Source organism: Pseudonaja textilis, chromosome 2, assembly GCF_049901715.1.
Source record: "Pseudonaja textilis isolate UNSWEBS1 chromosome 2, rPseTex1.2, whole genome shotgun sequence".
In the NCBI taxonomy this organism is placed as follows: Eukaryota; Metazoa; Chordata; class Lepidosauria; order Squamata; family Elapidae; genus Pseudonaja; species Pseudonaja textilis.
In genome coordinates, this window is record NC_141991.1 from 40,529,923 (window position 1) to 40,556,674 (window position 26,752).

At 38.2% G+C, this 26,752-nt stretch overlaps 1 protein-coding gene across 2 annotated transcripts in view; it reads left to right on the top strand.

Annotated features, from left to right (window-relative positions):
- GRM7 (glutamate metabotropic receptor 7) overlaps positions 1-17,323 on the top strand; it is a 529,368-nt gene extending 512,045 nt beyond the window's left edge. For both annotated transcript variants that reach the window (XM_087923708.1, XM_087923709.1), the window contains one exon: positions 16,648-17,323. Coding sequence is in view for 1 of the 2 variants with exons in the window: in XM_087923709.1 (XP_087779835.1) it covers positions 16,648-16,697 (50 nt within the window). In the remaining variant the exon portion in view is untranslated. The remainder of the gene's footprint in view (positions 1-16,647) is intronic.
- The last annotated feature ends 9,429 nt before the right edge of the window (positions 17,324-26,752 follow it).

The window sequence follows — 26,752 nt, forward strand, 5'->3', positions numbered from 1 at the left end:
TGGATGAAGTCGGAGACACAAACACAGACTTGTAGTCTTTATTATTACCATCCATAAAGAACACAAGATAGTCAGTAATACAGTAACATCATAAGGTAAATTTAATAGTACAGTATATAGAACACAAAGAAGAAAAAGGAGGGGGAAAGAGGAAACCCTTTATACTTACAGCAACCAATCATAGCATAGATAGCATCATTCATGAGTCAGCACTCTCTAACTAATCAACTACAACTTTGTGTTCTGGCCTTTTGTACACTTTACTGTTCCAGCTACTATCCTAACATTTTCTCTAGCTTTAAAAAAAATACTGTTCTCAGCTTGGGAAAAGCAATAGAATAGAAATAATTTGATGATTCTCGTAGACATTATCAACCCCTAGTTTGTAATCTATTTACTTAACTTGATGCTTCATATATTTTATTCCTTGGATTAGCACTTTCTGAGCTGGAATATATTCCAATGACATTAAAAAAAATGGTGCCCAAAACATCTTCTATGCAACTTCTGCCTTCTCACCAATTTCCTGCAACAATTGCAGGTGCCAATTCTTATGAAAAAAAAATGTACTTTTGAGATTTAACCATCAAACTCCAAACTTAATTTTAGGCATCCCTATCTCCAGTCTAAGATGGGCACTGGCTGTTCCATTAGGGAAGCAAGGATGACTACCAAGAATTTCATCTGCACCAACTACAGTTTATTCGTAAATTAACTGGTGTAAATTCTCATTTCTGTGCGACATAGAATTTGTGCCCAACATTTTGCTTGAAATGGTTACCTAGTTCTTAAATAAATGTTTGAATATAAATTCTGCAGCAGAAAAAGGAGGTACCTATCAATAGATGTATCATTACATTTTTCCCCAAAGGTCTGTTCTGGATATTAAATTAAGACAGCTATAACATTTAAACAAGTAACATACTGGGAGGTTTTCATTTCTGAGTGTTGATGAAGAATTAAAATATGATCTGTTGTTGACCTCACTTTTATAAATACCACCTACATATTCCCAATTAGACTTCTGATTCTATCCAGTCTTGTAATTTGTGATGTAAATGTCTAGTATATTATTTTCTAACCATACTTAGAAAGCCAATCAAACTATAATTAACCAGGTTGTTGTGGTCTTTTTTTATAAATAGATATGGCTATTCTAAGCCTCAAGTCTTTTGGAATATTACCAGTTTAACTAATAAATGTTAATAAGAAGGATATGAGGAGAGGACCCTACCAGTTTAACATCGTAGCCAATAAGATTTATCTAAGGCGCAATTATTGCTAATTGAAAATGACCTCAAGGCAGAAGTTAAGGGTCCCAAGAAGACATTATTTTGGGGGGCAAAGTAGCTTCTCCTTGCAAAAAGCCCAACATACTAATTTATCAGAGTGTGCTACTTGTATATTCTTTCCCCTCAGCCATTTCCAGCATTATACAATTCACAATCATTCATTGCCAATTCACTCTCAGCTGTGTTCTTATTTTATGTTTCCCTACCTTCAATAACTTTTTCACTAAAGTACTCAAATTATCCACTTTCTTTTTGTCATTGATGTTTAACTTGCAATCATGCATTCCATTTTCCCTGTAAAATAAAATAGCTTGCTCTTTGATACTCTAATGTTCAGATCCATATTGCTTCATACAAGCTACCTATATTATGTGAGAATCATTGCTTTCTCAATCAACAAAAATGCATCATTTATGTACAATATTCCCACCAGACATTCCCACCAGAAGCACTCATTGAATCCTGTCTTGCATCAAAATGGCATCTCAGATTCTTGTCTTCTTTCTCCTCAGTTGTGGGCATTCCATGTATTGCCTTCTTTTCTTCCAATGGTCCATGGCATCTTCTATCCATGGTCTTAATTGTAGTGAAGACCCCACCTCAGCTCCATAACCGTGCTAAAGATCTCATAATTCACTTTATTGTAACTTTTCTTTAAATCAGCAAATATATAATAAACTTCAGTGTCATACAAATTATAGCCATTTGTGGGAAATGGTTTCTAATGCTGGCCTAAGTTTATTTCAAGGATAACACAGTACTTTCTTTGTTAAAACTACTTGATTTCCATTTGCATTGTTTTCTAGAAAGTAACTTCCTCATGGATACTTATTTGAACCATAGTGTGCATTCTTTTAATACCTCATATCGGTCCTTTATAAAACATCATTGTTAAATATGATTCTATTCTGTTTTTCATTTAACCAGAAAACAAAATGTATATCATTTTTCTGTAATAACTTTTTTGGCCTGAAATTCCTTAGATCAACTTTAATATATAGCTTGAAGCACTCTCATGAGAGAAGTCTTACAATCATGTCAGGAAAATAATAAATATGCATTAAGCAGTGTTCATGTTGTAAATTATTTAAATTTTTCTGGATAGATACAATGGAACAAGCAAACACACAAACCAAATTACTTTTATTTTAAACCTCACAAATTATTTTCTTGTTATTCCCTAGCAGGACATCTTGTTTCTTTACTTACTTCAATTCCACACAAGCTATAAATGAATCTTTTCAAAATTATATGAACAACTGTATGAAATATTAAATCTTGTGGTAAAAAAAATAGGTTTTTCTTGAGCCAGGGGCAGTGTTTAGTGTGTAGAAATAAAGGCAAATATTTATCTCCCAATTTCAGTCCTATTTTGGTTCATATTATCTTTGTGTGAGAAATGGAACGGTGTGGTATGCTGGATACTCTGTAGTGGATAAGATGATGCTTCCGAGAGTTATAAACACAGCACGAAAAATCATCGGTTGCTCTCTTTCTTCTTTGGAAGAGATTGCGAAGACCAGACTCCTCTCTAGAGCACAAAAAATCTCCACAGACTGTGCTCAACCTGGTCATTCATATTTCAAATTGTTACCATTAGGGAGACGTTATAGGTGTCTTAAAATGAGGACTAATAGACTGAGAAACAGTTTATTTTCCAAGACAATAATTGTCTTGAATCAAACAGTACATTTGTGATTTAGTTCTATGTATAACGTGGCATTCTTAAACTATCTAACTTAATACAGTACATGTTTTAAAAAGGTTTTAGACTAAGTTTTTAATTATTATTATTACTTTAATTATTTTACTTTTTAAATACTGTGTAGTGTGATTGTGATGTGGTGTTTGGGGCACTGTGCTGGAGTAGCTTTCAAATTTCATTGTATTTTGAATGCAATGACAATAAAGGTATTCTATTCTATTCTATTCTATTCTATTCTATTCTATTCTATTAAATGCTGCAACTAAATTGCATTAAATGCATTTAAAGAATTGCATTAAAATTAAACATTCCATGCTTCATTTGTATTAAATTATATAAAACATATACTTTACAAAAATGAAAAAAAGAAAACTCTAGCACTGATATTCTGTTTGAAGTTGATTTGGTCATGTTGCAGGGTTGTTTATCTATTTATTCAACACCAGCCTGCATATTCATGGGAATGAACAATATTCAGCTGATGATACCTGCAATTTCCTGCTGCAGATGTTAATAAGAATACCATTATTACTCTGTTCCAAAAACATCTACCTGCTAAAAATGATAGGAGAGATAAATTGTCTGCTGTGAGTACATACTAGAGTCAGCTATGGTATAGGTCACCAATGTTCTTGCAGCCCAGAAGTTTCCTCACATGAATAAATGACATAAAAAGAATAATGAAAATTATCATCTAACACCCCCTTACCAAATCTTGCAAGTAGCTGCATATAAAAAGGAAGCCACCCAAGCACAATCCGATAAGTGCATAGAGGAAGACAGAAATGCTTTTAAAATCATAGTAAACAAAATTGATGGGAAGTAGAAAATGAGTTTGAAGTCAAGAGACCAAGCCTCTAGACGTCTGCAAATTATCGTGCTTATGATGTTATTTAATTACATTTCAAAAGAAGCAGGCTTTTTTTTATTTGCTTTAGGATTGAAATGAGCTTTTAGCCAAACAAGGAATTATATTCAATTGAATAAACACTTTCCTCATTAGGCACTGTATACCATGCTATTCTCCAGAAGACCCAGACAAATCTTTTTTTCCCCCTAAATAAATCTAAATCCAGGAACAAATTGTAGGTTCTAGATTATTACATTGTGACATGTTGTATCGTGATTGAGCAAACTGTAACAGAGGATACCCTAAAATACACACATTTTATGACTCACCAAATCAAACTGTAGAAAATCAATGTTGCACTGAGTCATATTTATGAATTTACTAAAATAAATCCTGCTTTTTATGTGAAGTAGCAAAAAACCTATAAACCAACACCAGCCAATAAAATATAACTGGGAAAATAGTTCATATAGATTGCAAATTCTGAAAACTTGTTACACTCTAATTTTAACTAAAGATTACTTACTTATTCTCCCATGAGCTGTTCAGAGCATCCAGAAGTGGGAGGTGTTTCAGTCTCTTCTGGAAAGGCTGGGCTTAAAACTCCGGGACACTCCTCCTCCTCCACGGGACACCTCCCCAGCATCCCCCAGTTTTAGCTCAGCCTTCGTGGTAAAAGGTTGTACACTCCCTGACTGGAACGGTTTTCTGATTCAGCTAGTCAAAATTCAGGTTTGCTCTTGGATAAATTCAGCTTGTAAATTTTTCCCCAATTAATTTGGCAATTTCAAGGCTTGTGGCTCTATTAGGTCATCCCCCTGATCAGTTTGAGAGCAGTTCTTTGTGGCTGGCGGAGCCTGCCACTCCACAGGCAGCCTGAGACGGATGCTTCAGGCAGCCTGAGACGGACGCTTTAGGCAATTAGCTTATCTAAACCCCCCGATCGTCTTATCTCTGCGATCTTGGCGGTGCAATCACAGCCGTGGCTCACTTCTCCTCGCCGTTTCGACTGACAAGATCATTTATCTGACAATGTAGAGAGTCAGCAGCAGCATCTTGTTAAACTGCTCAGGCAATTAACATTGGAGATTCTGCCTTCCTGCCATTTTAAATGGCTGGCTTCAAGTTTGCACCTGAATATCACAGGCGCCATTCCCCGCTGGTTTCCCTTCTTAGGGACCGGGGCAAGTACCTTCCCACTCCACTTCCCTGGCATTATTTCTCTTTTATCTTGCTGGCGTTGGATAAGCAGGCTAGTCCTTAAACAGGATTTTTTTTCTTTTGCAATTGCTTTTGGATCATTACATTGGAGTGAAGCCACAAGTGCCATTTCAAAGAATGGGACATTTTTGACAGGAAAGGATCCATCCAGGCCCTGTATGGCTGGTTTCCCTTGTTGGGGACCAGGGATCCAGAATACTTCTTGCTTGGAGCCCTTGGGGGTTTCCCTTGTTGGGGACCCTTATATACTGTTTCCCATATACACAGTTTTACATGTAGATATAGGTACGTATGTGTATATGTGTGTGTGTGTGTGTGTGTGTGTGTGTGTGTGTGTGTGTGTATATATATATATATATATATATATATATATATATATATATATATATATATATATATATATATATATGTATGTTATGTCTCCTCTTGGAAATTCAAACGAACAAACAGAAAGCAGCCGTTTCACAATCAAATCAAACTAAAGGAAATAACAAGATAACGGCTGGCAGAAACTGTTAGGACTCCCCTTGAAATTCAAACAAACAGAGAGCTCTTTGCAGTAACGTCCTCATTCAAAATAGTCATTTTGTTCCTGGCGAAAGGCACCAGCTCAGCTGTGTCCTTTTATACCCATTAAGGCAAGCGTGCTAATTAACTGGCTTGCCCTTCAGATTAATGTTTCCTGGTTCTGACGTCAACCCACGATCTAACAGTCATCAGAGTCAAAACTCCCCACAGGACCGATCCTTCCAATCACAATATATATATATATATATATATATATATATATATATATATATATATATATATATATATATATGTTTTCTGAGGTTCTCGCGGGTATTTGTATGTGGATCTTTGGTTGTTGGGTTTTCTCCGCGTCCTAGATACTTCAATCTTACGCGGGAGAAACCCGAACAACAAAGATCCATATATATATATATATATATATATATATATATATATATATATATAGCATTCAGCTTTGTTCAGGTATTTTCCCATGTCATTGTAGTTGTGCTTTTAAAGTTGTAGCAACGTTTCAGCAGAATCTCATCTGCCATCGTCAGGCTTCTGTATAGTGTTCATCTGTGAGTAGTTCATCTATAGTGTTCATCTGTGACTCACAGATGAACACTATACAGAAGCCTGATGATGGCAAATGAGATTCTGCCGAAACGTGGCTACAACTTTAAAAGCATAACTACAATGACGTGGGAAAATACCCGAACAAAGCTGAATGCCATACATGTAAGTACCCGCAAAAACTTAAGAATAGATAGATAGATAGATAGATAGATAGATAGATAGATAGATAGATAGATAGATAGATACTTACACTCCTGGAGAAGCATTCTACTTTCAACCACAGGGGTAGGCATCACCCCTAAGTACAAATAACAATAATATTTTTTTTAAAAAAATTAAAGTTAGAGGCATGAGAATCAGTCCTCCACAATGGAAGGTGACAACGTCTTCCGCTCCAAGACAAATAAGTCCCGAGACAAGTCAGTGGGCCCCCAAAAGGCCTCTAAGGTGGTGGATTAGGATGCCCATAGATGGCACCAAGCCTTGGAAAGGCAGTTACAGAAACAGGCCAGGGAGGTGGACAAGATGGCTATGACACAACAATCACATCAGGGCCCAAGTACATTGTTGGGGCCCTTGGACTTATCTACCCAGCCCAGACAGGCTACTTCTGGACAGCCTCCCATAGGCATATCTCCTCCAATGAGCACTGCCCAGCGAATCCCAGAGGCAACCTTCACCCCTATGGCCACCTGTTTAAGACAGGAGGAGGGATTACCTGAGACTATTCCCATCGAAATGAGGCAATGGATGGAGAGGGCCATACAAAAGGGCATTGCAGCTGGAGTTCAGCAATCCATCCAGACCAGACACTTTTCAGCTACTCCGGAAGCGGGATCCCTGTCTGCTCGATCCTTTGCACATATGGGACATCATTAAACTCAGGTATTCCCCAATATTCCTGACATATCAGTCCAGGGTCTTCGGGAGGAGGTGCAATTAGATGACCAGGATGTTCCCATGAAGGTGGGGTCGATCCATCAGATGGACTTGGGGTTGTCAGAGGCTGACCCATTAGAACGAGGAATGTTGGATGACGAAAGCCTCATTCCGGATCAACCTACCTTTCCTGGCCTTTTTTGTCTTCACCTCTTTAAATCTTTACTGTTCAAAGCAAAGAACACCCCTAAACTAGGCACATCAAGCCCTCATCCATTGTCAACAGGGTCTCAGGACGAATCCGAGGATCTAATATTCTCACAACCGGCTAATGAGGCAGAAACTATTCCTGTCCCTTGTATGTTTGCTGAATTAGTACAAAATCAATGGGCATCAGCAGCATCCTACCCAGCCCCAACACGGTACAATAAATGATATTATAATTTGGCACCAGAGTTTTCTCAAAACGCCGGAGGTGGATGAGCCCATTGTGGCACTGGCCTCTTCTTCAACCTTGCCCAATGAGGCCGAGGAAGCCCTGAGACTGGAGGAAAAGAGAGCAGAGTTGGCACTCCGTAGGGCGCCTGTTTCAGACACCTGGGCCATTAGGGTAGCTACTGCTGCGTCCTTTTTTACACGGTCCTCCCTACGAAGTCTCTTCCACTTGAGGGATATATTGCCGGCATCAAATGTCAGAGCCCACCAGGACATTTGCAAGATTATTGCAGCGGCAGAATTCTCCACCGACGCCACATTTAATGCAGTCAAATTCTCGTCTAGAGCCATAGCATCTCATGTATCAGCACGGAGACCGCTATGGCTCAGACATTGGCAGGCGGATACCAAGCATAAATGCAAGCTGGCATCAGCCACAATATCGGGGGATAAATTATTTGGCAGTGTCTTGGAGCCCCTGCTTATTGAGAATAGAAACAAGAAAAAAGTGCTTCCCCCTCTTTTTCAGAGGTCTGAAAACAGAACGCCCCAGTCATTTCGAAGGGGCTCCTTTCGGCCCTACTATCAAGGCCCATACATTCCCAGATCGCAGAGAACATCAGGCTACAGGCCCAGTTTTAGACAGGATAGGTTGGAATCTTCCTATAGAGGTCAGCAGGGAGGTCAAAACAGAAGAAACCCCAGAGGTACTGGAGGCTGATTGTGAGTCCTTGACAGCAGCTCCCATTGGAGGGCAGCTAAAACTGTTTGCTGATCAATGGGACAGCTCTACCTCTGATGTGTGGGTCAGGGACTCTGTTAGGTTTGGTTTGGTGCTAGAGTTTCAATACTCCCCCGCCCGAACTTTTTCATTAGGAGCTCTAGATCCATGGACCCCATTAAGAGATCGTTGATGCAGGAGGCTATCAATCATCTTCTGCATATTCGGGCCATTAGAGAGGTCCCATCTGAACAACGGTGTCAAGGCTGTTACTCTCTATTGTTTGTGGTCCCAAAAAGTTCAGAGGGCTGGAGGGCAATTCTGGACCTAAAATGTCTGAACAGATCATTGGTTTATCGAAAATTCAAGATGACTACTCTCCAGTCCATTCTGCTCAGCATCAGAGAGAACGATGTCCTGACCTCTATAGATCTGACAGAGGCTTATCTATATATACCAATTAGAGCTGCTCACTACAAATATCTTAGATTTTGCTATTGTGATTGGCACAACAAATATATCACCCTACCATTGGGTCTGGCTTCGGCCCCTAGGACTTTTACCAAGGTCCTAGTGGCTTTGGTTGCCTCCCTCAGGATCTATTTGTTTACAATGTTATCTGGATGATATTTTAATTTTGTCATCTTCCAGACATCAAGCAAATTTGGATACCAAGATTACTCTGGAGACCCTTCAAGGTCACGGCTTTTCCATAAATTGGCATAAAAGCCATTTGATCCCTTCAACTAGGTTAGTTCATTTAGGGGCAGTGATAGATATCGTGGAGGGCAAGGTTTTTCTTCTCAGGACAGGTTGAATGGTATCCAGTTTTTGGCCAGAGAGATCAGAACCTTAAAGAAGCTTCCCTTGGCAGTTCTGTCTCAACTGTTAGGGAAACTGATTTCTTGTATTTCCACTGTGCCTTGGGCTCAGTTCCATTCTAGAGATCTGCAATGGTTCCTGCTCCCTTTCTAGCGATCTGAAAGAGCCACTTCCAACGTCCAGATAAAGGTACCGCACAATGTTCTCTGATTGCTCCACTGGTGGTTGGAAAACACAATAAACTAGGGGTGTCCTTTCAAGGAACCTTGCAAGGCAACGATCACAACCGATGCCAGCCTGGTAGGATGGGGAGCTCACTTCCAATCCCACACTGCACAGGGAAGTTGGACTATTTCCAAACAATCACTAAAGCATCAACCTGTTGGAGCTGTGAGCAGTTTTCTACCCCTTTTCCAATCATGCCACGTTCTGGTCTTGACAGACAATATCACAACCAAGGCCACGTAAACAGACAGGGGCATACCCACTCCAAACTTCTGATGCTGGAGATGGCCAGATAGTTCAAGTGGGCTGAGGCCAATCTGTTTTCGCTCAAGGCAGAGCACATAGCAGGGGCCTTAAACACACAAGCGGATTGGCTCAGCAGGGCCACGATAGATCAGGCAGAGTGGCACCTACACCCGTCTTTCTTCCAGGAAGCAGTGCGGAGTTTTGGGCAACCGGTGATCGATCTATTTGCCTCTCCCCTCAATGCCCAATTGCCCCGGTATATTTCAAGGTATCCGACTCAGGGGGAGGAGGCTGTCAATGCCCTGCAATGTCAGTGGCCTTCCAGACTTCTATATGCGTTTCCTCCACTCCCTGTAATACCCAGGTTGATCCAGAAGTTATTGGCGGAACGAGCAGAATTGAAATTGGTCGCCCCTTACTGGCCCAGGTGAATGTGGTTCGCAGACTTACAGGACCTGTCGAGAGAACAACCTTAGAAAATTCCATCATCGAGGGTTTCCCTCTCAGAAGGGCCAGTACTTCATCCGGACCCACAATGGCTCAGCCTAGCTGTATGGAGGTTGAGCGGAGTCATTTAAGGACCCCACAGATTTCAGAGGATGCCATTGCCACCATACAAACATCCAGACAGTCTTGAACCAATCTTATATACGAGGCCACGTGGTCCGCTTTCTGTCACTGGTGCCGGGTGTCTCAGATCGACCCAACCACTCCATCAATAGGACAATTATTGGACTTTTTACAGGAGGGTTTGACCAAGGGCCTATCTCCAAATACTTTACGCAGACAGGTGGCAGCCTTAGCCTCGGTGATATCCTGGGGTGACCTTCATTCCATAGCGCACCATCCACATGTCTGCAGCTTTCTTAAGGGTGCTGCAAACTTACAACGTCCTGTAATTCACTGCTATCCCACTTGGGAGCTCAACAAGGTGTTAACCGCACTTACAACTGGCCCATTCAAGCCTTTAAGAACCGCTAGTCTCTAATTCCTGACATATAAGGTGGTCTTCTTAATTGCGATCACGTCAGCAAAGAGGATTTCTGAATTGGCAGCATTGTCGATGAGAATGCATGTTTCATGTGGACAGAGTGGTTCTCAGATTGGATCCATCATTCACCCCTACAGTAAATTCAGTCTTCTACAGAGCTCAGGAGTTGGTGCTTCCAAATTTTTGTCCAAAACCATCTCATAGACTGGAGCATCAATGGCATTGACTTCCAGAGATGAAATTTGCAGAGCAGCAACTTGGGCTTCACCATCGCCCTTTCTCAGAAATTATAAAATTGATGTCTATGCCTCAGCAGGTGCTTCATTTGGCAGAAGAGTCCTGCAGATGGTCCACAGAGTTTAGGAGTGGATTTCGATCCAGACGGAGTCCCTCCCTAAGGACAGGCCAAGCTTTGGTATGTTACATTTCTGGATGCTCTGAACAGCTCATGGGAGAAAGGGTGTTGGTATTTACCTGATATGTCCATTCTCTAAGCTGTGAAGAGCATCCAGCCCCACCCATTTCTTTCTGTCTGGTGGGGTTCTGTTCTGGTCAGGGATCTAGATTAGTTGATGAGTTCCAGACTTTGGCACTCAGTCTTCGCAAAACTGGGGGATGCTGGGGAGGTGTCCTGTGGAGGAGGAGGAGTGTCCCAGAATTTTAAATCCAGCCTTTCCAGAAGAGACTGAAGCACCTCCCACTTCTGGATGCCCTTCATAGCTCAGAGAGAATGGGCGTATCAGGTAAGTACCAACGCCCTCTCTACTTACTAATATTATACATATGGTAGCACTTTTTATTCCTGTTTATTTAAGAAAATTTGTATGGTGCCCACTCATTCTCAGTGACTCTGGATGGCTTACAAAAAATTTGTTTACAACCTATATTTTGGTTTTGCTTTACCATATATCTTGGAATACTTGACACCCACTTTTTACTTTAGATAGATAGATAGATAGATAGATAGATAGATAGATAGATAGATAGATAGATAGATAGATAGATAGATAGATAGATGATGGATAGATAGATAGGTAGGTAGGTAGGTAGGTAGGTAGGCAGGCAGGCAGGCAGGCAGAATGACAGACAGAATGACAGACAGAATGACAGACAGACAGATAGAATTCTTTATTGGCCAAGTGTGAATTGACACACAAGGAATTTGTCTTGGTGCAAATGTTTTCAGTGTACATAAAAGAAAAGATACATTTGTCAAGAGTCAAAAATCATCATTACCACACTTAATAATAATCTTAGGGTACAATAAGCAAACAAATCATACTAGGAACAGCCAATATAAATAGTAAGGATACAAGTGACAAAATTATAGTCATACAGTCACAAGTGGGAGGGGATGGGCGATAAAGAGTGATGAGAACATTAATAGTAATAGTAATACAGATTTTGTAAATAGTTGGACAGTGTTGAGGGAACTATTTGTTTAGCAGAGGGATGGCATTCAGGAAAAAATGTCTTGTATCTCTAGTTGTTCTGGTGTGCAGTGCTTTATAGCGTTGTTTTGAGGGAAGGAGTTGAAACAGTTTATGTCTGGGATGTGAGGTGTCTGTAAATATTTTCACAGCCCTCTTTTTGACTCGTGCAGTATACAGGACCTTGATTGAAGGCAGGTTGGTAGTAATTGTTTTTTCTGCAGTCCTAATTACTCTCTGGAGTCTGTACCTGTCTTGTTGGGTTGCACAACCAAACCAGACAGTTATAGAGGTGCAGATGATAGACTCAATAATTCCTCTGTAGAACTGTATCAGTAGCTCCTTGGGCAGTTTGAGCTTTCTGAGTTGGCGCAGAAAAAACATTCTTTATTGTGCTTTTTTGATGTTAGGTGTCCATTTTAGGTCTTGTGATGATAGAACCTAGAAATCTGAAGGTCTCTACTGTTAATATTGTGTTGTCCAGTATTGTAAGAGGTGGTAGTATGGGAGGGTTTCTTCTAAAGACTTCCACCATTTCTACGGTTTTGAGTGTGTTCAGTTCCAGATTGTTCACACCACAAGGCAAGTTATACAACCTCCTGTCTGTATGAGGATTTGTTGTTGTCTCAGATGAGACCAATTACTGTTGTATCATCTACAAACTTCAGTATTTTAACAGATGGATCATTTGAGATGCAGTCATTGGTATATAGGAAAAAGAGAAATGGAGAAAGCACAAAGCCTGGGGCAGGGGGAGGGACTGTGCTAATTGTACAGGTATAAGATGTGATTCTGCCTAGCTTCGCCTGCTGCTTCCTATCTGTTAGGAAGCTTATGATCCACTTACAAGTGTGTTCAGGTATTGCTAGCTGGTTTAGTTTAGTTAGAAGAATGTCTCAAATGATAGTATTGAATGCTGAACTGAAGTCTACAAAGAGGACCCTTGCGTAGGTATTTGGAGATTCAAGGTGTTGTAGGATGTAGTGCAGAGCCATATTAACAGCATCATCTGTCGATCTATTTGCTTGGTATGCAAACTGCATGGGATCTAATAGTGGATCCGTGATGGTTTTTAGGTGGGACAGAACCTGTATTTTCATAAATACAGATGTTAGAGCAACTGGTCTGTAATCATTCAGTTCCTTGATGGAGGGCTTCTTTGGCACTGGGATGATAGTAGAGCATTTGAAGCAAGAAGGAACATAGCACATCTCTAGTGATTTATTGAAGATTCAGGTGAAGATGGCTTTAATAGCTTTCATTCAATTCCAGAGACATTTACTGTAAGGCTGTTGTGATTTGACACCATCAGAACAGAACATGTGTACTGCAGAGTCTGAACTGTGATTCTGAACCTTTCATTTCATATCACTCACTGCAAAGCTTCAAAACCTGAACTGGGTGTGTAATCCATTCTGACCATTTTGTATATACCTTTTATGACACCTAATGCAATTGCTATTATTACTTTCAGGATCTTGTTTACCAGGTGCTCATATCAGATTAGATTTATGGCATTTTGCAGCAACAGATGCCCAAAATGTTACAGCTGATTTCATTCCTCCCACCCCAGCCACAGAAATAATCAGCCTGCAGCTGCTCCAACACAGATTCAGAAGAGGAATTAAACTGGTGCCTAGCCAGGCAGCTTTCCTTTAATATAATAACCATTCATTTCACTGGGACTCCAAAATGATGCCCCCAAGTGGATCATATAATTCCATTTTGTGTGTGTGTGTGTGTGATGGAATTCAAGACTGTCTGAATAAATATTATAGAATATTTATATGTGCATATAGCACAACAGGGTAAAATGTTTTAAATCGTGGAAATGTGACAATTTTGTCTCTGTTACTGTCTGCCAGAGAGTGAACATTGACAGTTTCAAATACAGTTTATTGGTGGTCATGGTGGAGAGATAGAAACAAGAGATACAGCCATAAAAAGAAGTGAATGTGGCTGGTATATTAAGTATCTTCAAAATGTAAAATCTACATAAACTATTTCAGTAGGAGGACTTCTTTTTTCTAAACAGAATAGAAAGTAATCTTTTATCAATGACACAAAACTCTCTTCTCCAAACTAACAATTAGGGATTGATTGTTCTTGGTTTAGTACACTGGATGAACCTTGCTTGAATTTGTCATGCTGCTTAGTTAATAGCAGAACGATCCAACATATTCAGAAGTAAATTCCATTGACATCAGTGGTTTCACTTCCAGGCATATGGACAGATTGTACAACTGCAAATCATAGGTCACATGCCACATATAGTCCTTGGCTTATTTCCCTGTAACCCATGAACCCTTTACTAAGTCTCAGTATTTTTGACTCTTTTCTGCTTTGTGGTTGATTGACAATGGAGAAAGCTTCAGAGTTCATCTATTGGCATGCATTCCAGCAATTATTGGAGTTGGAGAACAGTGAGACTGCATTAGTTCAGATGCCTCCAACAATTTTCAGTTGGAAAATACAGGGCAGGAAGGCACACAATGGTAATTAAGTTTGATAGGAAGGAAGAGATGGGAAAAGATAATGCTGATAGGGAAAATGAGTGAATGCTTATGTGTTTATGGACATAAACAACAATGGAGGACAAAGAAGTTCTCTTCCAAGCTTTGGATCTTCATCAGCACAGCTGCAAAGTCTGTGAGGCAGGGGAGATTGTAATGATTCCCCAAGACTTTAATGGTGACCCAAAAGATAGAAAGTGAGCACCAGAATCTGAAGCCGGATTATAGGGACACATTGGGAGTTCCTGTTTATGTTGCTTAGTAGATTCCCTTCTGAGCATCTCTATTTCATCTCCAATTGTTTCTTCCAGTCCAGATATTGAGTTTCTAGACATTGGAATCCAGACTTCTTCTGTACCTCCAATTCATTCTGAGGTAAAGTCCCAAAGGTGCTTTTTCAAGAGGCAACTGGACTTTCTTGTTTTTCTTTGAAGACTTTTCATTTCTCATCCAAGATGATTCTTCAGTTTCTGAGGTAGAGATAAACAACTAGGTATCTTTGGCATATTAATGGTACTTTATCTCAAACCAATGAATAACTTTAAACAACTTCACATAAATAAAATGGTGGCGAGGGTTAACCCTTGGAGTTAGTAGGGGCCAGAGGGCCCCACCTCTCTTCCTCATTCTACATCTCATAGCTCATTTTACCAGCCCCAGGGGTGGGTCTTGTTGTCCATTATGTGGTCTTATTTCAGACTGGTGAAGTCATCACCAAATGGCAGCTTGTGGAGGTGGTGAGGAATATCTTCAGTTCACTTATAGTTGGTGAGTATATTTGTTTCTGGAATCACAAATGGATAATTTTGGGTGGTGGTCATATTGAGCCCCTGTGTCATGGTTTGTTCACTTCTGACCAGCAAGTTTCATCACGGGTGGGATTCAACCAGTGTAAAAACTAGTTTGGTGAGTGTGCACATGTGCACCAAATGCGCACTGTACACATGTACACAGAATTTGAAAAAAATATCCTGCAAGCCCTGTGTGTAACATAACTGATGTGCAGCAATCAGCTGTTCCATGCAAAGCAGATGAGGTTGATAAAGCAGGAAATAAAAGACAGCCTACAGCCTGAACAGGCAGTGGGCCAAGCAGAAGAACAGAAGATAATTGGAGTGAACCGGTTCCCTCTCAGCTGATCTTTGGAGCTACTGGCTCGGCAGAACTGGGCCAAACCGGTAGAATCCCACCCCTGCTCTTCTCCACTACACAGAGACTGAAACTATCAACTCAAGAATTAATGGAGTCACCAGAGAATCCATCCTCAACCCTCACCTCACCCAATTTTCACAGTGCAGAAGGATGCTAAAGCTGATGGATTCAAAACTCACCAAGAGATCCAACAGGACAGATATAGTTGTGCTACCCATCTTAGGCCTTCAATATGTCACTGATAAGAATGATCAATATAGTTTCTGTCCTGTGCCCTAGCTTGAAAATTGTCTGAAAGTCATCCCTTTGTAGATGCAGCCATCTTTCAGGAGAGGAAAGGCAGGGATTTTTAAAATGTTGTTTGTATTTCCTTTGTTTCTCTTGTTGCTTAATTTATTGATACCATTAACCATGAATAAATAAACAGTTACATAATTGGAATTAGGAGTTTTTAGGTGAAAAGGGCCATTTTTGACAAGAACACTCTTACTTCATTTAAGGTCTTCATGTTTTATCAGGGCTCATACAGGACGTATTGGTCACTGAAATAAGACTTTTTAATTTATTTAACTAAAAAACCCAATATAGAAATAAATATGGACTTCCAGGTTTTGTGGGTTGAGATGTGAGATGGCCCATTTAAAAGTATCTTGTCAGTTGTTTTGTTGGTTTTATCTTTAATGACCATTGTTACTATTTTTTTTTTAAAAAAAATATTTTATCCTGTTATCCATCCAGAGTCACTATTGTGGTAATCTGCAACATTTTAAATGAATTTGATGAATTATAAATATATAAGAACAGTAACAATATTTTTATAATATATCTTGCAAGCATACTGTATCAGAAAAAAAAATGTTTGGGGAGGCCAAAAAAGGATCTATCATTTTATTTTCTAAAGTAGCTCATTTTTTTTAATGAAGTTATATTCACTGCCTTTTTAGACACCACTGTGAAAAATGTACCTTTGTTACAATGCAACAAAATTTTCCGAATGGCGATCTGTATTTACCATCACAGAATTTTTCCTCGGTTTCCTTTATTTGTGACTGTTTTCTTCTGTTCTTCCCTCTTAGGCCCTGCCGCAAAAAAGAAGTATGTCAGTTATAACAACCTGGTAATCTAATCCGCTGAATCAGACGGAATCATGGGAGGATGGAGATTTTCATCCATTCAGTTCACCAAACCTTATGTAGGCCTGTTCCTGAAGCTGCTGAATATGCACTGCTGGAAGAGCTGAAAGGCCAGGCACTTATTATTATGGAGGATCCAAGTATTCTGAACAGCTGCTCAATGAAAATATTCTTACTATATTCTTGGCTTAATAAGTCACTGGCACTGCCATTAGGCTGTGATGTTGGACCTTTTTCTTTGTTTGGGAGACATTATCTCTAAGCTCCAACCTGCAACGTTGGCCCAGCATCTCTTGGGTGGATTGCAATCGGCAAAGGTGACTTTCAAGGGGCTACTTTTTTGTCTTTATATGTACTTCAAAACTGCAAGTTTTTCAACTTTCTGTCCAGCTTGTGAGGATTTTCTTTTTCTTTGTTCTTTTCACATACTGCCATTTTCATTGTTTTGGAGGATTAACAATGGTTTGGAATGCACAGCCTCATGCAAGCTCTCTTTGTTTCACAGCACATTAAGTAGGAAGGAAAAAACAATAAAGACCCTCCCAAAGATAGGAAAGCATTTTTATTTGTGACATGTATGATCACTATGGCATACTTATGGTTCATATAAGTTTTTTTTTTTTAAATTTTAAAAAAGGGAGAAAAAAGTCTTAAGACCAAAAACTGTGCTGATTAAGCAGGCCCCTTCCTTGTTCCTCACCTCCACCTCCACCACCTTCATCCTCTGCCTTTCACAATTCTGATGGCAACAAAAAAAAGCAGAACGGTTTGCTGAGCTTTGATAGAGGTCGTCTCAGTATTTGGAATGCATGCCAGTAGTGTAATTTGTTCATATTTTATGTTAGGTACTTCTACTTTTCTGATTTTTTTTTTTCATTAAGTATATAATTTTGCAATAATTTCAATAATTCTTATGCTGTTTGGGAGAAAGAAAATGGCTTTTACATGTCTTGAATTTCTTTTCCCCCCTCTTTGTTGATGCCCTATTGACTGACCGGTGTGATTTAAAAAAAAAAGAATTTTAAGGAAAAAAGCATGTATGTTTTATACTGTTTGTAATAAGTAATTTTGTTGATCTTGCTGCTTATGTGCCAATTTAGTGAGAACAAATCTTTGCTGCAAAACTCCCCCCTTTCCATATTCTCAATCCTGTGATATTGTCCAAGAATGTATCAATAAAACATTTTGGTTAAATTTTCTTTATGTATTGTAACAATGCCTATTTTATTGGCATCACATATATGTTTTGAGAGTTATCAAGATGAGAAAGACACAAGGATGCATGAATTTGAGCCTTTCTAGCAGGCCTGCTTTCTGCGCAAAGGAAGAATGGATCCTGAAATTGGAAGCTATCATTTACCCAAAGGAAATTCTACAGATATGTTATTCTGGTGCTGGGAAACTTTCAAATTATTATGCATGCAATGGTAAAAGTCAACAATTATTTAGAACTACTTGATTATAAACACTGACCATGTACAAGATGAAAATTTATAATATTGTGAAGACTACACACTAACTTCAAAACACAGTAGATGCATGAATCAATCTTCAAATAAGTCCTAGTCAGAATCCATGGGAATTGGCTCAAATATTAGTAATGTGTTCAATATGTACGAAAATGAGGAAATGACTCACTCAGCAGGAATTAGATAATATTTTTGTATATTTTACTGATACCCAATGCTTTTTCTAAGTAGCAATTGTTATAGAATGTCCTCTAAAGAGACATGATACCTTACTAGACAATGTGTAATTTATTGGTCATTATTTCAGAGATAACTTGCTTCCTTAAACAGAGAATCAGTTGGACAAATTGACAAAAAAAGCAATGGGAGCAGGAATGATTGCCTGCCAGCTTCCCCAATGACTTTCCTTGTAAGAAACTGGCAGAAAACGTTGGAAATAACAATCATGTGACTGGCTGACTGTAGCAGTGCAGTAGCATATTAGCCCTGAAGTGGCAACAACTTTCACATTTAAATCCCAGAAAAGTCATGGCTCTTGGATTCTGGATATATTGTGTAAGTTATCCCAAGTGTGATACATTGATTCAAAAATGTGATGCCTCATTTCAAAAATGTGATGTCTCATTTCATCCAATTGAATGTTACAAACAATCAAACACAAGAGTTTCATAGTATATAAGTTACCAATCTTAATATGAAAAGATTGCCTCTTTCCTTTAACAAATTTCTGGAAATGATCCAGATGTATGGGGGCGGGGGAGGGAGAGGCAGAAAGAGAGAGATTATATTTTATTTGCTATATGCCAACGAAGTATAATGCGGATGTACTGGTCAGCTGCGAATTACATTCTTAACATACTGAATAGCTACAGTATGATTTCAGGAAAGGACATTTTAATTCAGTACAGCATGAAGCCAAAAAGACCTTAAACAGCTAAATATGTCATGTATATGATGAAAGGAAAAAGTGAGACAGCCTCTACAGGAAAACCAACATAATTTATTCTGCCTCTAGTTGAGAAACTGAACTTGCAAAGCAGCCATATTTAGTTTCTAATTTGAAGATCATATTCTAAAATATTTATTGTTCCATTTAATCTAAACATCATGGTAAATTACACTGATGAATGGTAATCAGCATCAAAACAAAATATGTGAACATAGAAAAAGGGTAAAAATGAAGGCTTCTATATACCATGACAAATCTGACTGAATTTTAAGACATTACTTTAAGTGGCTGAGAGCAAAAAGGAGGTTGCTCTACAAATTTTCAGGAAGTCATTCCTTAATGGGAGCAGATTTCTGTGGAATAGGTATCTACAGATTTTTTTCTTGCTTGTACCTAACCATAGAAAATACCAAAGGAAAAGTCATGCTACATTTTTAGTGTGTTGTGATCTCACAATTGTGATCTCACAAACTGGACTGTATTTTCCTCCATCAGCCAATACTGTCCAAGACAGTGGTGGGATTCAAAAATCTTTACTACCAGATCTGTGAGCGTGGCTTCATGGGCTTGGCAGGGGAAGGATACTGTAAAATCTCCATTCCCTCCCCACTCCAGGGGGAAGGTTACTGCAAAATCCCATTCCCTCCCCTCCCCACTAACCTGCTTTCCAGCTCTATTCTCCTGTACAGGGCAACAAAAGAAGACCCAGCTGATCAGCTGGGAATTGGAGGCAGAGAATAAATGGGGATGGGGCCAGTCAGAGGTGGCATTTGCCAGTTCTCCAAACTACTCAAAATTTCTGCTACCGGTTCTCCAGACCTGGTCAGAACCTGCTGAATAGCACCTCTGGTCCAAGAGCTGTGTCAAAGTCTGTAAAATCTATTAAGCCTTGTCCCTGAGTTTGTTGCTTGATTTGAAAAAGGTTGGTTTCTTGGCTGTTATACATATTGTGCTTTTGAGTCAGCTGTATTATGATTTTAGATGATGTTAGCCACCCAGATGCAACACAGCGGAATGAGCCCCATAAAAATCAAATAAGTTAAACTCAGATGTGAGGAAAAGTCCATATTAAAGGGAAACATTGTATAAGAAATAGCAGTGATTATGCTAGCCATGTCCTTGCAGAATTTGGGAAGATAGTTATATAGCAATAGACCTATATATTGTTTGATAGTGCTTTATTGCACTCTCTGAGTGGTTTACAAATATCAGAATATTGCCCCCAACAATTCGGATCCTCATTTTATTGACATTGGAAGGATGGAAAGCTGAATCAACCTTGAGCTGGTCAGAATCGAAGTCCCACTGTAAATAGAGTCCGCCTGCAATATTGCATTCTACCCACTGTGCCACAATGACTCCTACAGTCATTTAGTGATATCTGAATTCCTAGTATAGTTCCAACCTCATCTAAAAGAATGCATGTGTTTTTAATCAGCTAGGAATGTGATACAGTAGAAGCTACCATATTTACAAAGATAACTACTAGGTAAATAATAACAAGAAAGAAAGAAAGAAAGAAAGAAAGAAAGAAAGAAAGAAAGAAAGAAAGAAAGAAAGAAAGAAAGAAAGAAAGAAAGAAAGAAAGAAAGAAAGAAAGAAAGAAAGAAAGAAAGAAAGACTTAAGGTAAATACGTTTCAGTCAGCATTGCATAGTGTCTAGACAAGAATTGTGTGAACTGTAAAAGCACAGAGGAGGCATATATAATACCAGAAAATCCCCAGTAGCTTGCAAATGTCATTTCAGGAAAGAATTGAATGACAAAGTCAATTGATTCTTTTGTAGAGGTTGTTTTGATTTCCCTAAACCTATTTTATTCAGGAGAAATGGATGCCCCCTATGCTTTCTTCAGAGTATTATTAGCAGCAAAGGTGGTGATTGGATATAATTCACAAAGTTTCTGTATATGATACTCACAAAGATATAGATCAAGGGTTTAGACTGTATTTTACAGCACAAGAAATATAAACCGTACAAAATTATACACCTCAATTGATTAGCTGAATCCAATCTGAAACTCTAGAAAATTCATTCCAGAAGTAACTTAGATGCCTTGATGCCTGTAACTGAAGTGACATTTAAAGAAAACTAATTTTCTTTCTCACATATTTTAAAGAAAATCTATTCTATTACAATGAGATAATATTTTAAATATTAGAACATGGGCACAATATTCAACCACCATATTCTGGCAATACATTCCTATATAGGATTCAATGAGTAAGGAATTATCAGTAGCCTCTCCCTGTTCCAAGTTACATTGGAGACGTTGTTAAAGTTCAAAAATATAAAACTAGTAGGCAAAGTTGGTCCAAAGCTTTATTTAGAGTTCTGGTACACATGGAAATTGTTCAATCAATTAGAGTAGAGCTGGAAGGGACCTTAGAGGTCTTCTAGTCCAACCTCATGCTCAAGCAGGAGACCCTATACCATTTCAGACAGGTAGCTATCCAGTCTCTTCTTAAAAACCTCAAGTGATGAAGCACCTACAACTTCTGAAGGCAAGCTGTTCCATTGGTTAATTGTTCTCACTGTTAGGAAGTTTCTCCTTAATTCCAGGTTGCTTCCCTCCTTTATAAGGAGAGAAGCAACCTGGAATTTCCATCCACTGTTTCTTGTACTGACTTCTGGTGCTTTGAAGAATAAATTGACTTCCTCTTTGTGGCAGCCCCTCAAATACTGGAATACTTCTATCATATCACCTCTAGTCCTTCTTTTCTTTAGACTGGCCATACCCATTTCCTGCAACCATTCGTCATGTGTTTTTGTTTCCAGGCTCTTAATCATCATAGTTGCTCTTCTTTGCACTTTTTCCAGTCTGAACATCTTTTTTTTCCTGTAATGTAGTGACCAAAACTGAATGCAGTATTCCAGGTGTGTTCTTACTAAGGATTTATTCCAGTTATGGTCTTACTAAGGATTTATAAAGTGATACTAATACATCACAGGACTCCCACTGCTATCATCCTGAATCTTTTGATCAAAGATGTTGCAATGCAAATTCGAAAGGGAAGGCTTGTTTGCTGTTCTTCACATGTGAAAACTACATGTGAAGGCATTTCTTGAACAGAACTAATCAATAAAGTCAATCCATATCTGAAACATTTCTGGTGAATTTATCTGATCCTCCCCTCCACCCCCATAAAAAGGCTGAAGAAGGAATTTGGTTTTGTATCTTCTATGCATTTTTCTTCTTGAGGTATTTACAAACATGAGAACATTCCTGTGTGGTATATATTTTCCATCTATGCTGTCTTCCAGGATCAGCAGTGATGTTCTTTCATCAACTAAGACTACCGTTGTAAATATTGAATATTATGTGTAAAAATAATAGCCAAACATACAGGTGGGGATATGGTTCAGAATAAAGAGCTGGAATATTTTATTTTAGCAAATCAATAGTTAAAGATTTTAAAGGTTGTTATGTTGTTCTTTATGTTCTTATGATGAGAAAGTAGAGAAAATATTTTTCCGAGTTTATTGGATATTTCAGATATTATATAAAAGATTTGGTGATTGGCTTCACAATGTGAATTATACAGTGAACAAATAAACAGCTATATACAGTACCTTACCAAATTATCTCAAGTTCAGTTTAATATAAAAATATATATAAATATTATACTGAAAAGAGTATTATGGTTTTAATATATGAATTTCATTTTGAATTATACATCAAAAAATTAAAATTGATTAAAATATATGAAAAAGCTATGGATTGATTGAGCATGCAATATGGGTTGAATATATTTTATTTGTCTTTAAGGCATATGTCATTCAACCAATTATTTTTCAATGCCTCAAAGGATGTTCATTGAAGTTGGATGACCACTTCGATTTGCTAGAGTTACAAGATATCTCATATTTGTCCTAATTTAGTTTAACATTTAAAGGTTGATTAATATGTTGCCTGGAAGAAAAAGATTTAAAGATGCTAATATGATATCAAATTATGTATTAAACATTCAGAATTTATCAGTGTATGAAGAACACCAGGTGGACTCCATGGACTTTAGGCTCAAACTGTTCTTTGATGGAAATACTTTGCAATACCTGATTTAACATCTTTGATTAAAGGTATGTAATCACTCTACACTTATTTATTTCCTCTTTCTTATCTTCCTTTTTGTCCTCCCCTTTCCCTCCTCCTCTCCCTCCTTCTCATCTTCCTCCTCTTCTTCCTTTCTTCCTCTTCTTTCTTTTCCCACTTCCTTTATTTTTTTAAACATCTGCAAGAAAAATATTAGTCTAAATTATTTACAGTGAAAAAACAGTGGTATCCTAGATTTACATTCTTAAATTAATAATATGTTCATTCTCTGCATATGAACTGGCTGTTTGATGAGGTAATGGAAAGACTAAGCAATATTATTGCATGTTTTCAGCATTTAATGATTTGTTTAAAAACTGAGATATACTTTTATATGCGGACTTTACCTTTTATTTAATTGTTTTTTCTGCTTTTTTACATCATAGTAATAAAAATAATTGTAAACAATTAAAAATAGAGGTTTTTAAGTGGAAAAGCCTTCATTCTCCACTATATTATATATTATTAAATATTAATATATTTTCTTGGAATTACATCAATCAGTTTGCCTCAGTTTTTTTATTGCTTAGGTAATTCCCCAAAGGAATATTATTTTCTTCTTGAATGGTGTCCCACACCATCTTTTTCACATAGACAACTAACCAAATTTCAGAAAAACAACTATTTTCATTTGAATTGATTAATATTATTTCAACAACAAGAGATCTGCAGTTTGGACAAACTCTAAATCCATGTTTCTGTGACTGCCGATCCTTTCCCTATAAATTAACCAATAATTCAATAATCATTTCAGCCTGTAAATAGTTTCAACTTGTGTTTCTGTCTCTGTGTCTATGTGTCTCTGTCTCTCTCCCTCTATGAGCATGTGTGTGTATACATGATTTTAGCCAACAGAAATTATAACATTAGATTAAAACTGAAAAATCTGGGAAACTTCTGTATTGAAAATTCAATATAGGAATTGGATTTTCCTTTTAACAGACCTTGCAATAAGATTTGGTAGTAAAAGGTCAAAACCTAGATTTTAACAACCCTGCAAATAATGTTCTTCTTTAAGGTAAGATAAAATAGAAGAATATAGATAAGGAATAGAATATAGATAAGGGGCAAGAAGAATATAGATAAGGGGCAAACCCAACTTTCTCAAGCAATTATTTTTTAAAAGATTCTGATCATTGCACAATACACAAGGCAAACTTATTTTGGTATGCAAGGTATTTCACAGTAAGAAAAGTGGATTTCATTATAAGATGGTTGGATATATTCTCCCTTTCAGAACTGTATGTCTTGTCCCTCCTAGACAACCATGTTTTCTAGTTCAGGATCACTGAGGGATAATCTAATCTTTAGATATTGATATATTCATATTAGATTAGGTTTCTTTTCACAAGTCTTACACTGGGAACAAGTCTCCATATGACTTTCTTCATCGGAAACACTGATTTTCCAAGTAGCACTGCTTTTTCCACAGATAATCTTCAAGTTCCTTTGTTTTTCATATTTATTTATATAGTTGCCCATCTCATGGATTTGTGACTCTGGATGGCATACAACAAAAAGCAATAATAAAAAACAATTAAAAAACAGCAATTAAATTATAGTCAACGATATCAAGACTGGAGTAGCAGAGGTTAATTATTTTAGTACACAATAAAGTTATATCACTACTTCACTATCTTGAGATCCACAAGCATGCTGGTGCAATTATTTTTAAGGGGCTTCCTGAAGGATATTAAGGAGGGCCAATCTCACTTCAATGGGGATGATGTTCCACAGGGCAGGTCCATTGCAAAAAAAGTCCATCTCTGGATCCTGCCAGATGTAGCTCCTTAGCAGATGAGATCTTCAGCATATCTCTTCTGCCAGATGTAATAGAGCTGGCAGGTTTAATTCCATAGAGGCAATCCTTCAGTAAGTCTAAATCCATATCATAAATGGCTTTAAACTTTAGAATGCAGCTTATAGAATAGAGGTGTCATATGCTGTTCTAGAGGCACACAAAATTACCTGCACTGCTGCATTTTGTATCACCAGCTGAACTTTCTGAATACTTTTCAGGGGCTGTCCCATGTGGAGTATGTTGCAGTAGTCTATCTGGGAGGTGACCAAAGTCGGGGAGGTCCTAGAGGGTTTAGCACAGACTATATATGAGTGTCTCTCTCTTGTCAAGGGAGAAAAATCCTGCTTGGATTTTGGCAGGAAGATTTTCAGCTCCAGAGGAGAGACACCCAAGGTCTCCCCCCACCCTCCACAATGCACTCCCATTCTTTTTGTGGGATCATATCCACTTAAAGACCCACAAGACTAACAACCACAACTGGGGGTGCAGGGACTGCAGTCATTGAAAGAAACAGTCACATGGGTTATCTTGCTTAAGGCCATTTCACTCAACAACAAAGGTTCCAATTCCAAAAAAGAAATATAGCACAAATGGTAGGTTATAGCCCAGAGGGTTGTAAATTCTTTATTTACATTTTAATATATGGATCGTTCATGAGTAAAAGAAAGATGTTCCAAAGTTTTCATAATTGTATAAAAGTGTGCAACACATCATTCTTCTCTCTCTCTCTCTCTCTCTGTCTCTCTCTCTGTGTGTGTCTCTCTCTGTGTGTGTCTCTCTCTGTCTCTCTCTGTCTCTCTCTCTGTCTCTCTCTGTCTGCCTCTCTCATCAGGCCATCCATATACCTGGTCACATGTTTATTTTCTGCTTTGTTTATTTCAATGTATACAATCTCCCTTCACTGCAAGACAATTCTGGAAGCAAACAGAAAATTAAAACAACGGTGGAGGGCGGAGCTGGCGTTGCGACGATACGGCATGTGAGATCACTGCCGATATCTTTGCTCCTGGACGGTCCTATCAGATCTAAACCATCCTGAAGAGATGGTGAAAGTGAAGAGTGCATCCTGTTGATCCCAGGGATACTGCAAAGTCCCTGGTAGATCCAGGTGAAGCTCTTCTTGCCAGCAGCAAAGAGGCAGCCATTAAAGCTGCTGAAATTGGGACAGCTCTGAAACAGAAGAGAGCAGAAAGAGAGAGAACTCTGTCTTTGTTTTTCTTTTCTTTTCTTTTTTTTGGGAAGTCCAATCTCTACGTTTGCTTTTTATTTTAAAGGGAAAGCCTTAAAAGCCTTTTTTTTTTCCTTTCCTGGTATTTTTGTTTTTTCATCTACCTTTTTGGTTTATTCTTATGCACTTTTTTCTATTTGAGACCACTCAATTGGATTAAGGTGTTGAAGAATCTGAAGAATTTTTCTCTTTTCTTTTCTTTTCTTTTTTTCTTAAGACTTTTTCTTCATCTAACTATTGATTGGATTAAAGTATACAAGAACCTGAAGAAATTTTGTCCTCCCTGTTTTTTATTTTTTATTATTATTATTATTGGGCTTCTTTTTTAACTATTTTTATTTTGAACTATTATTGGCTACTTCACAATTGGATTAAGGTTTAGAAGAACCTGAAGATTTTGAATTGATTAAAATGAGTAGGAAATTTACAGCTCCTGGTTCTTCAACTTCTACTTCTTCCTCTCCACCATCTGGAGGACAACGTTCAATACAGACAATGTTAAAGCAAGAA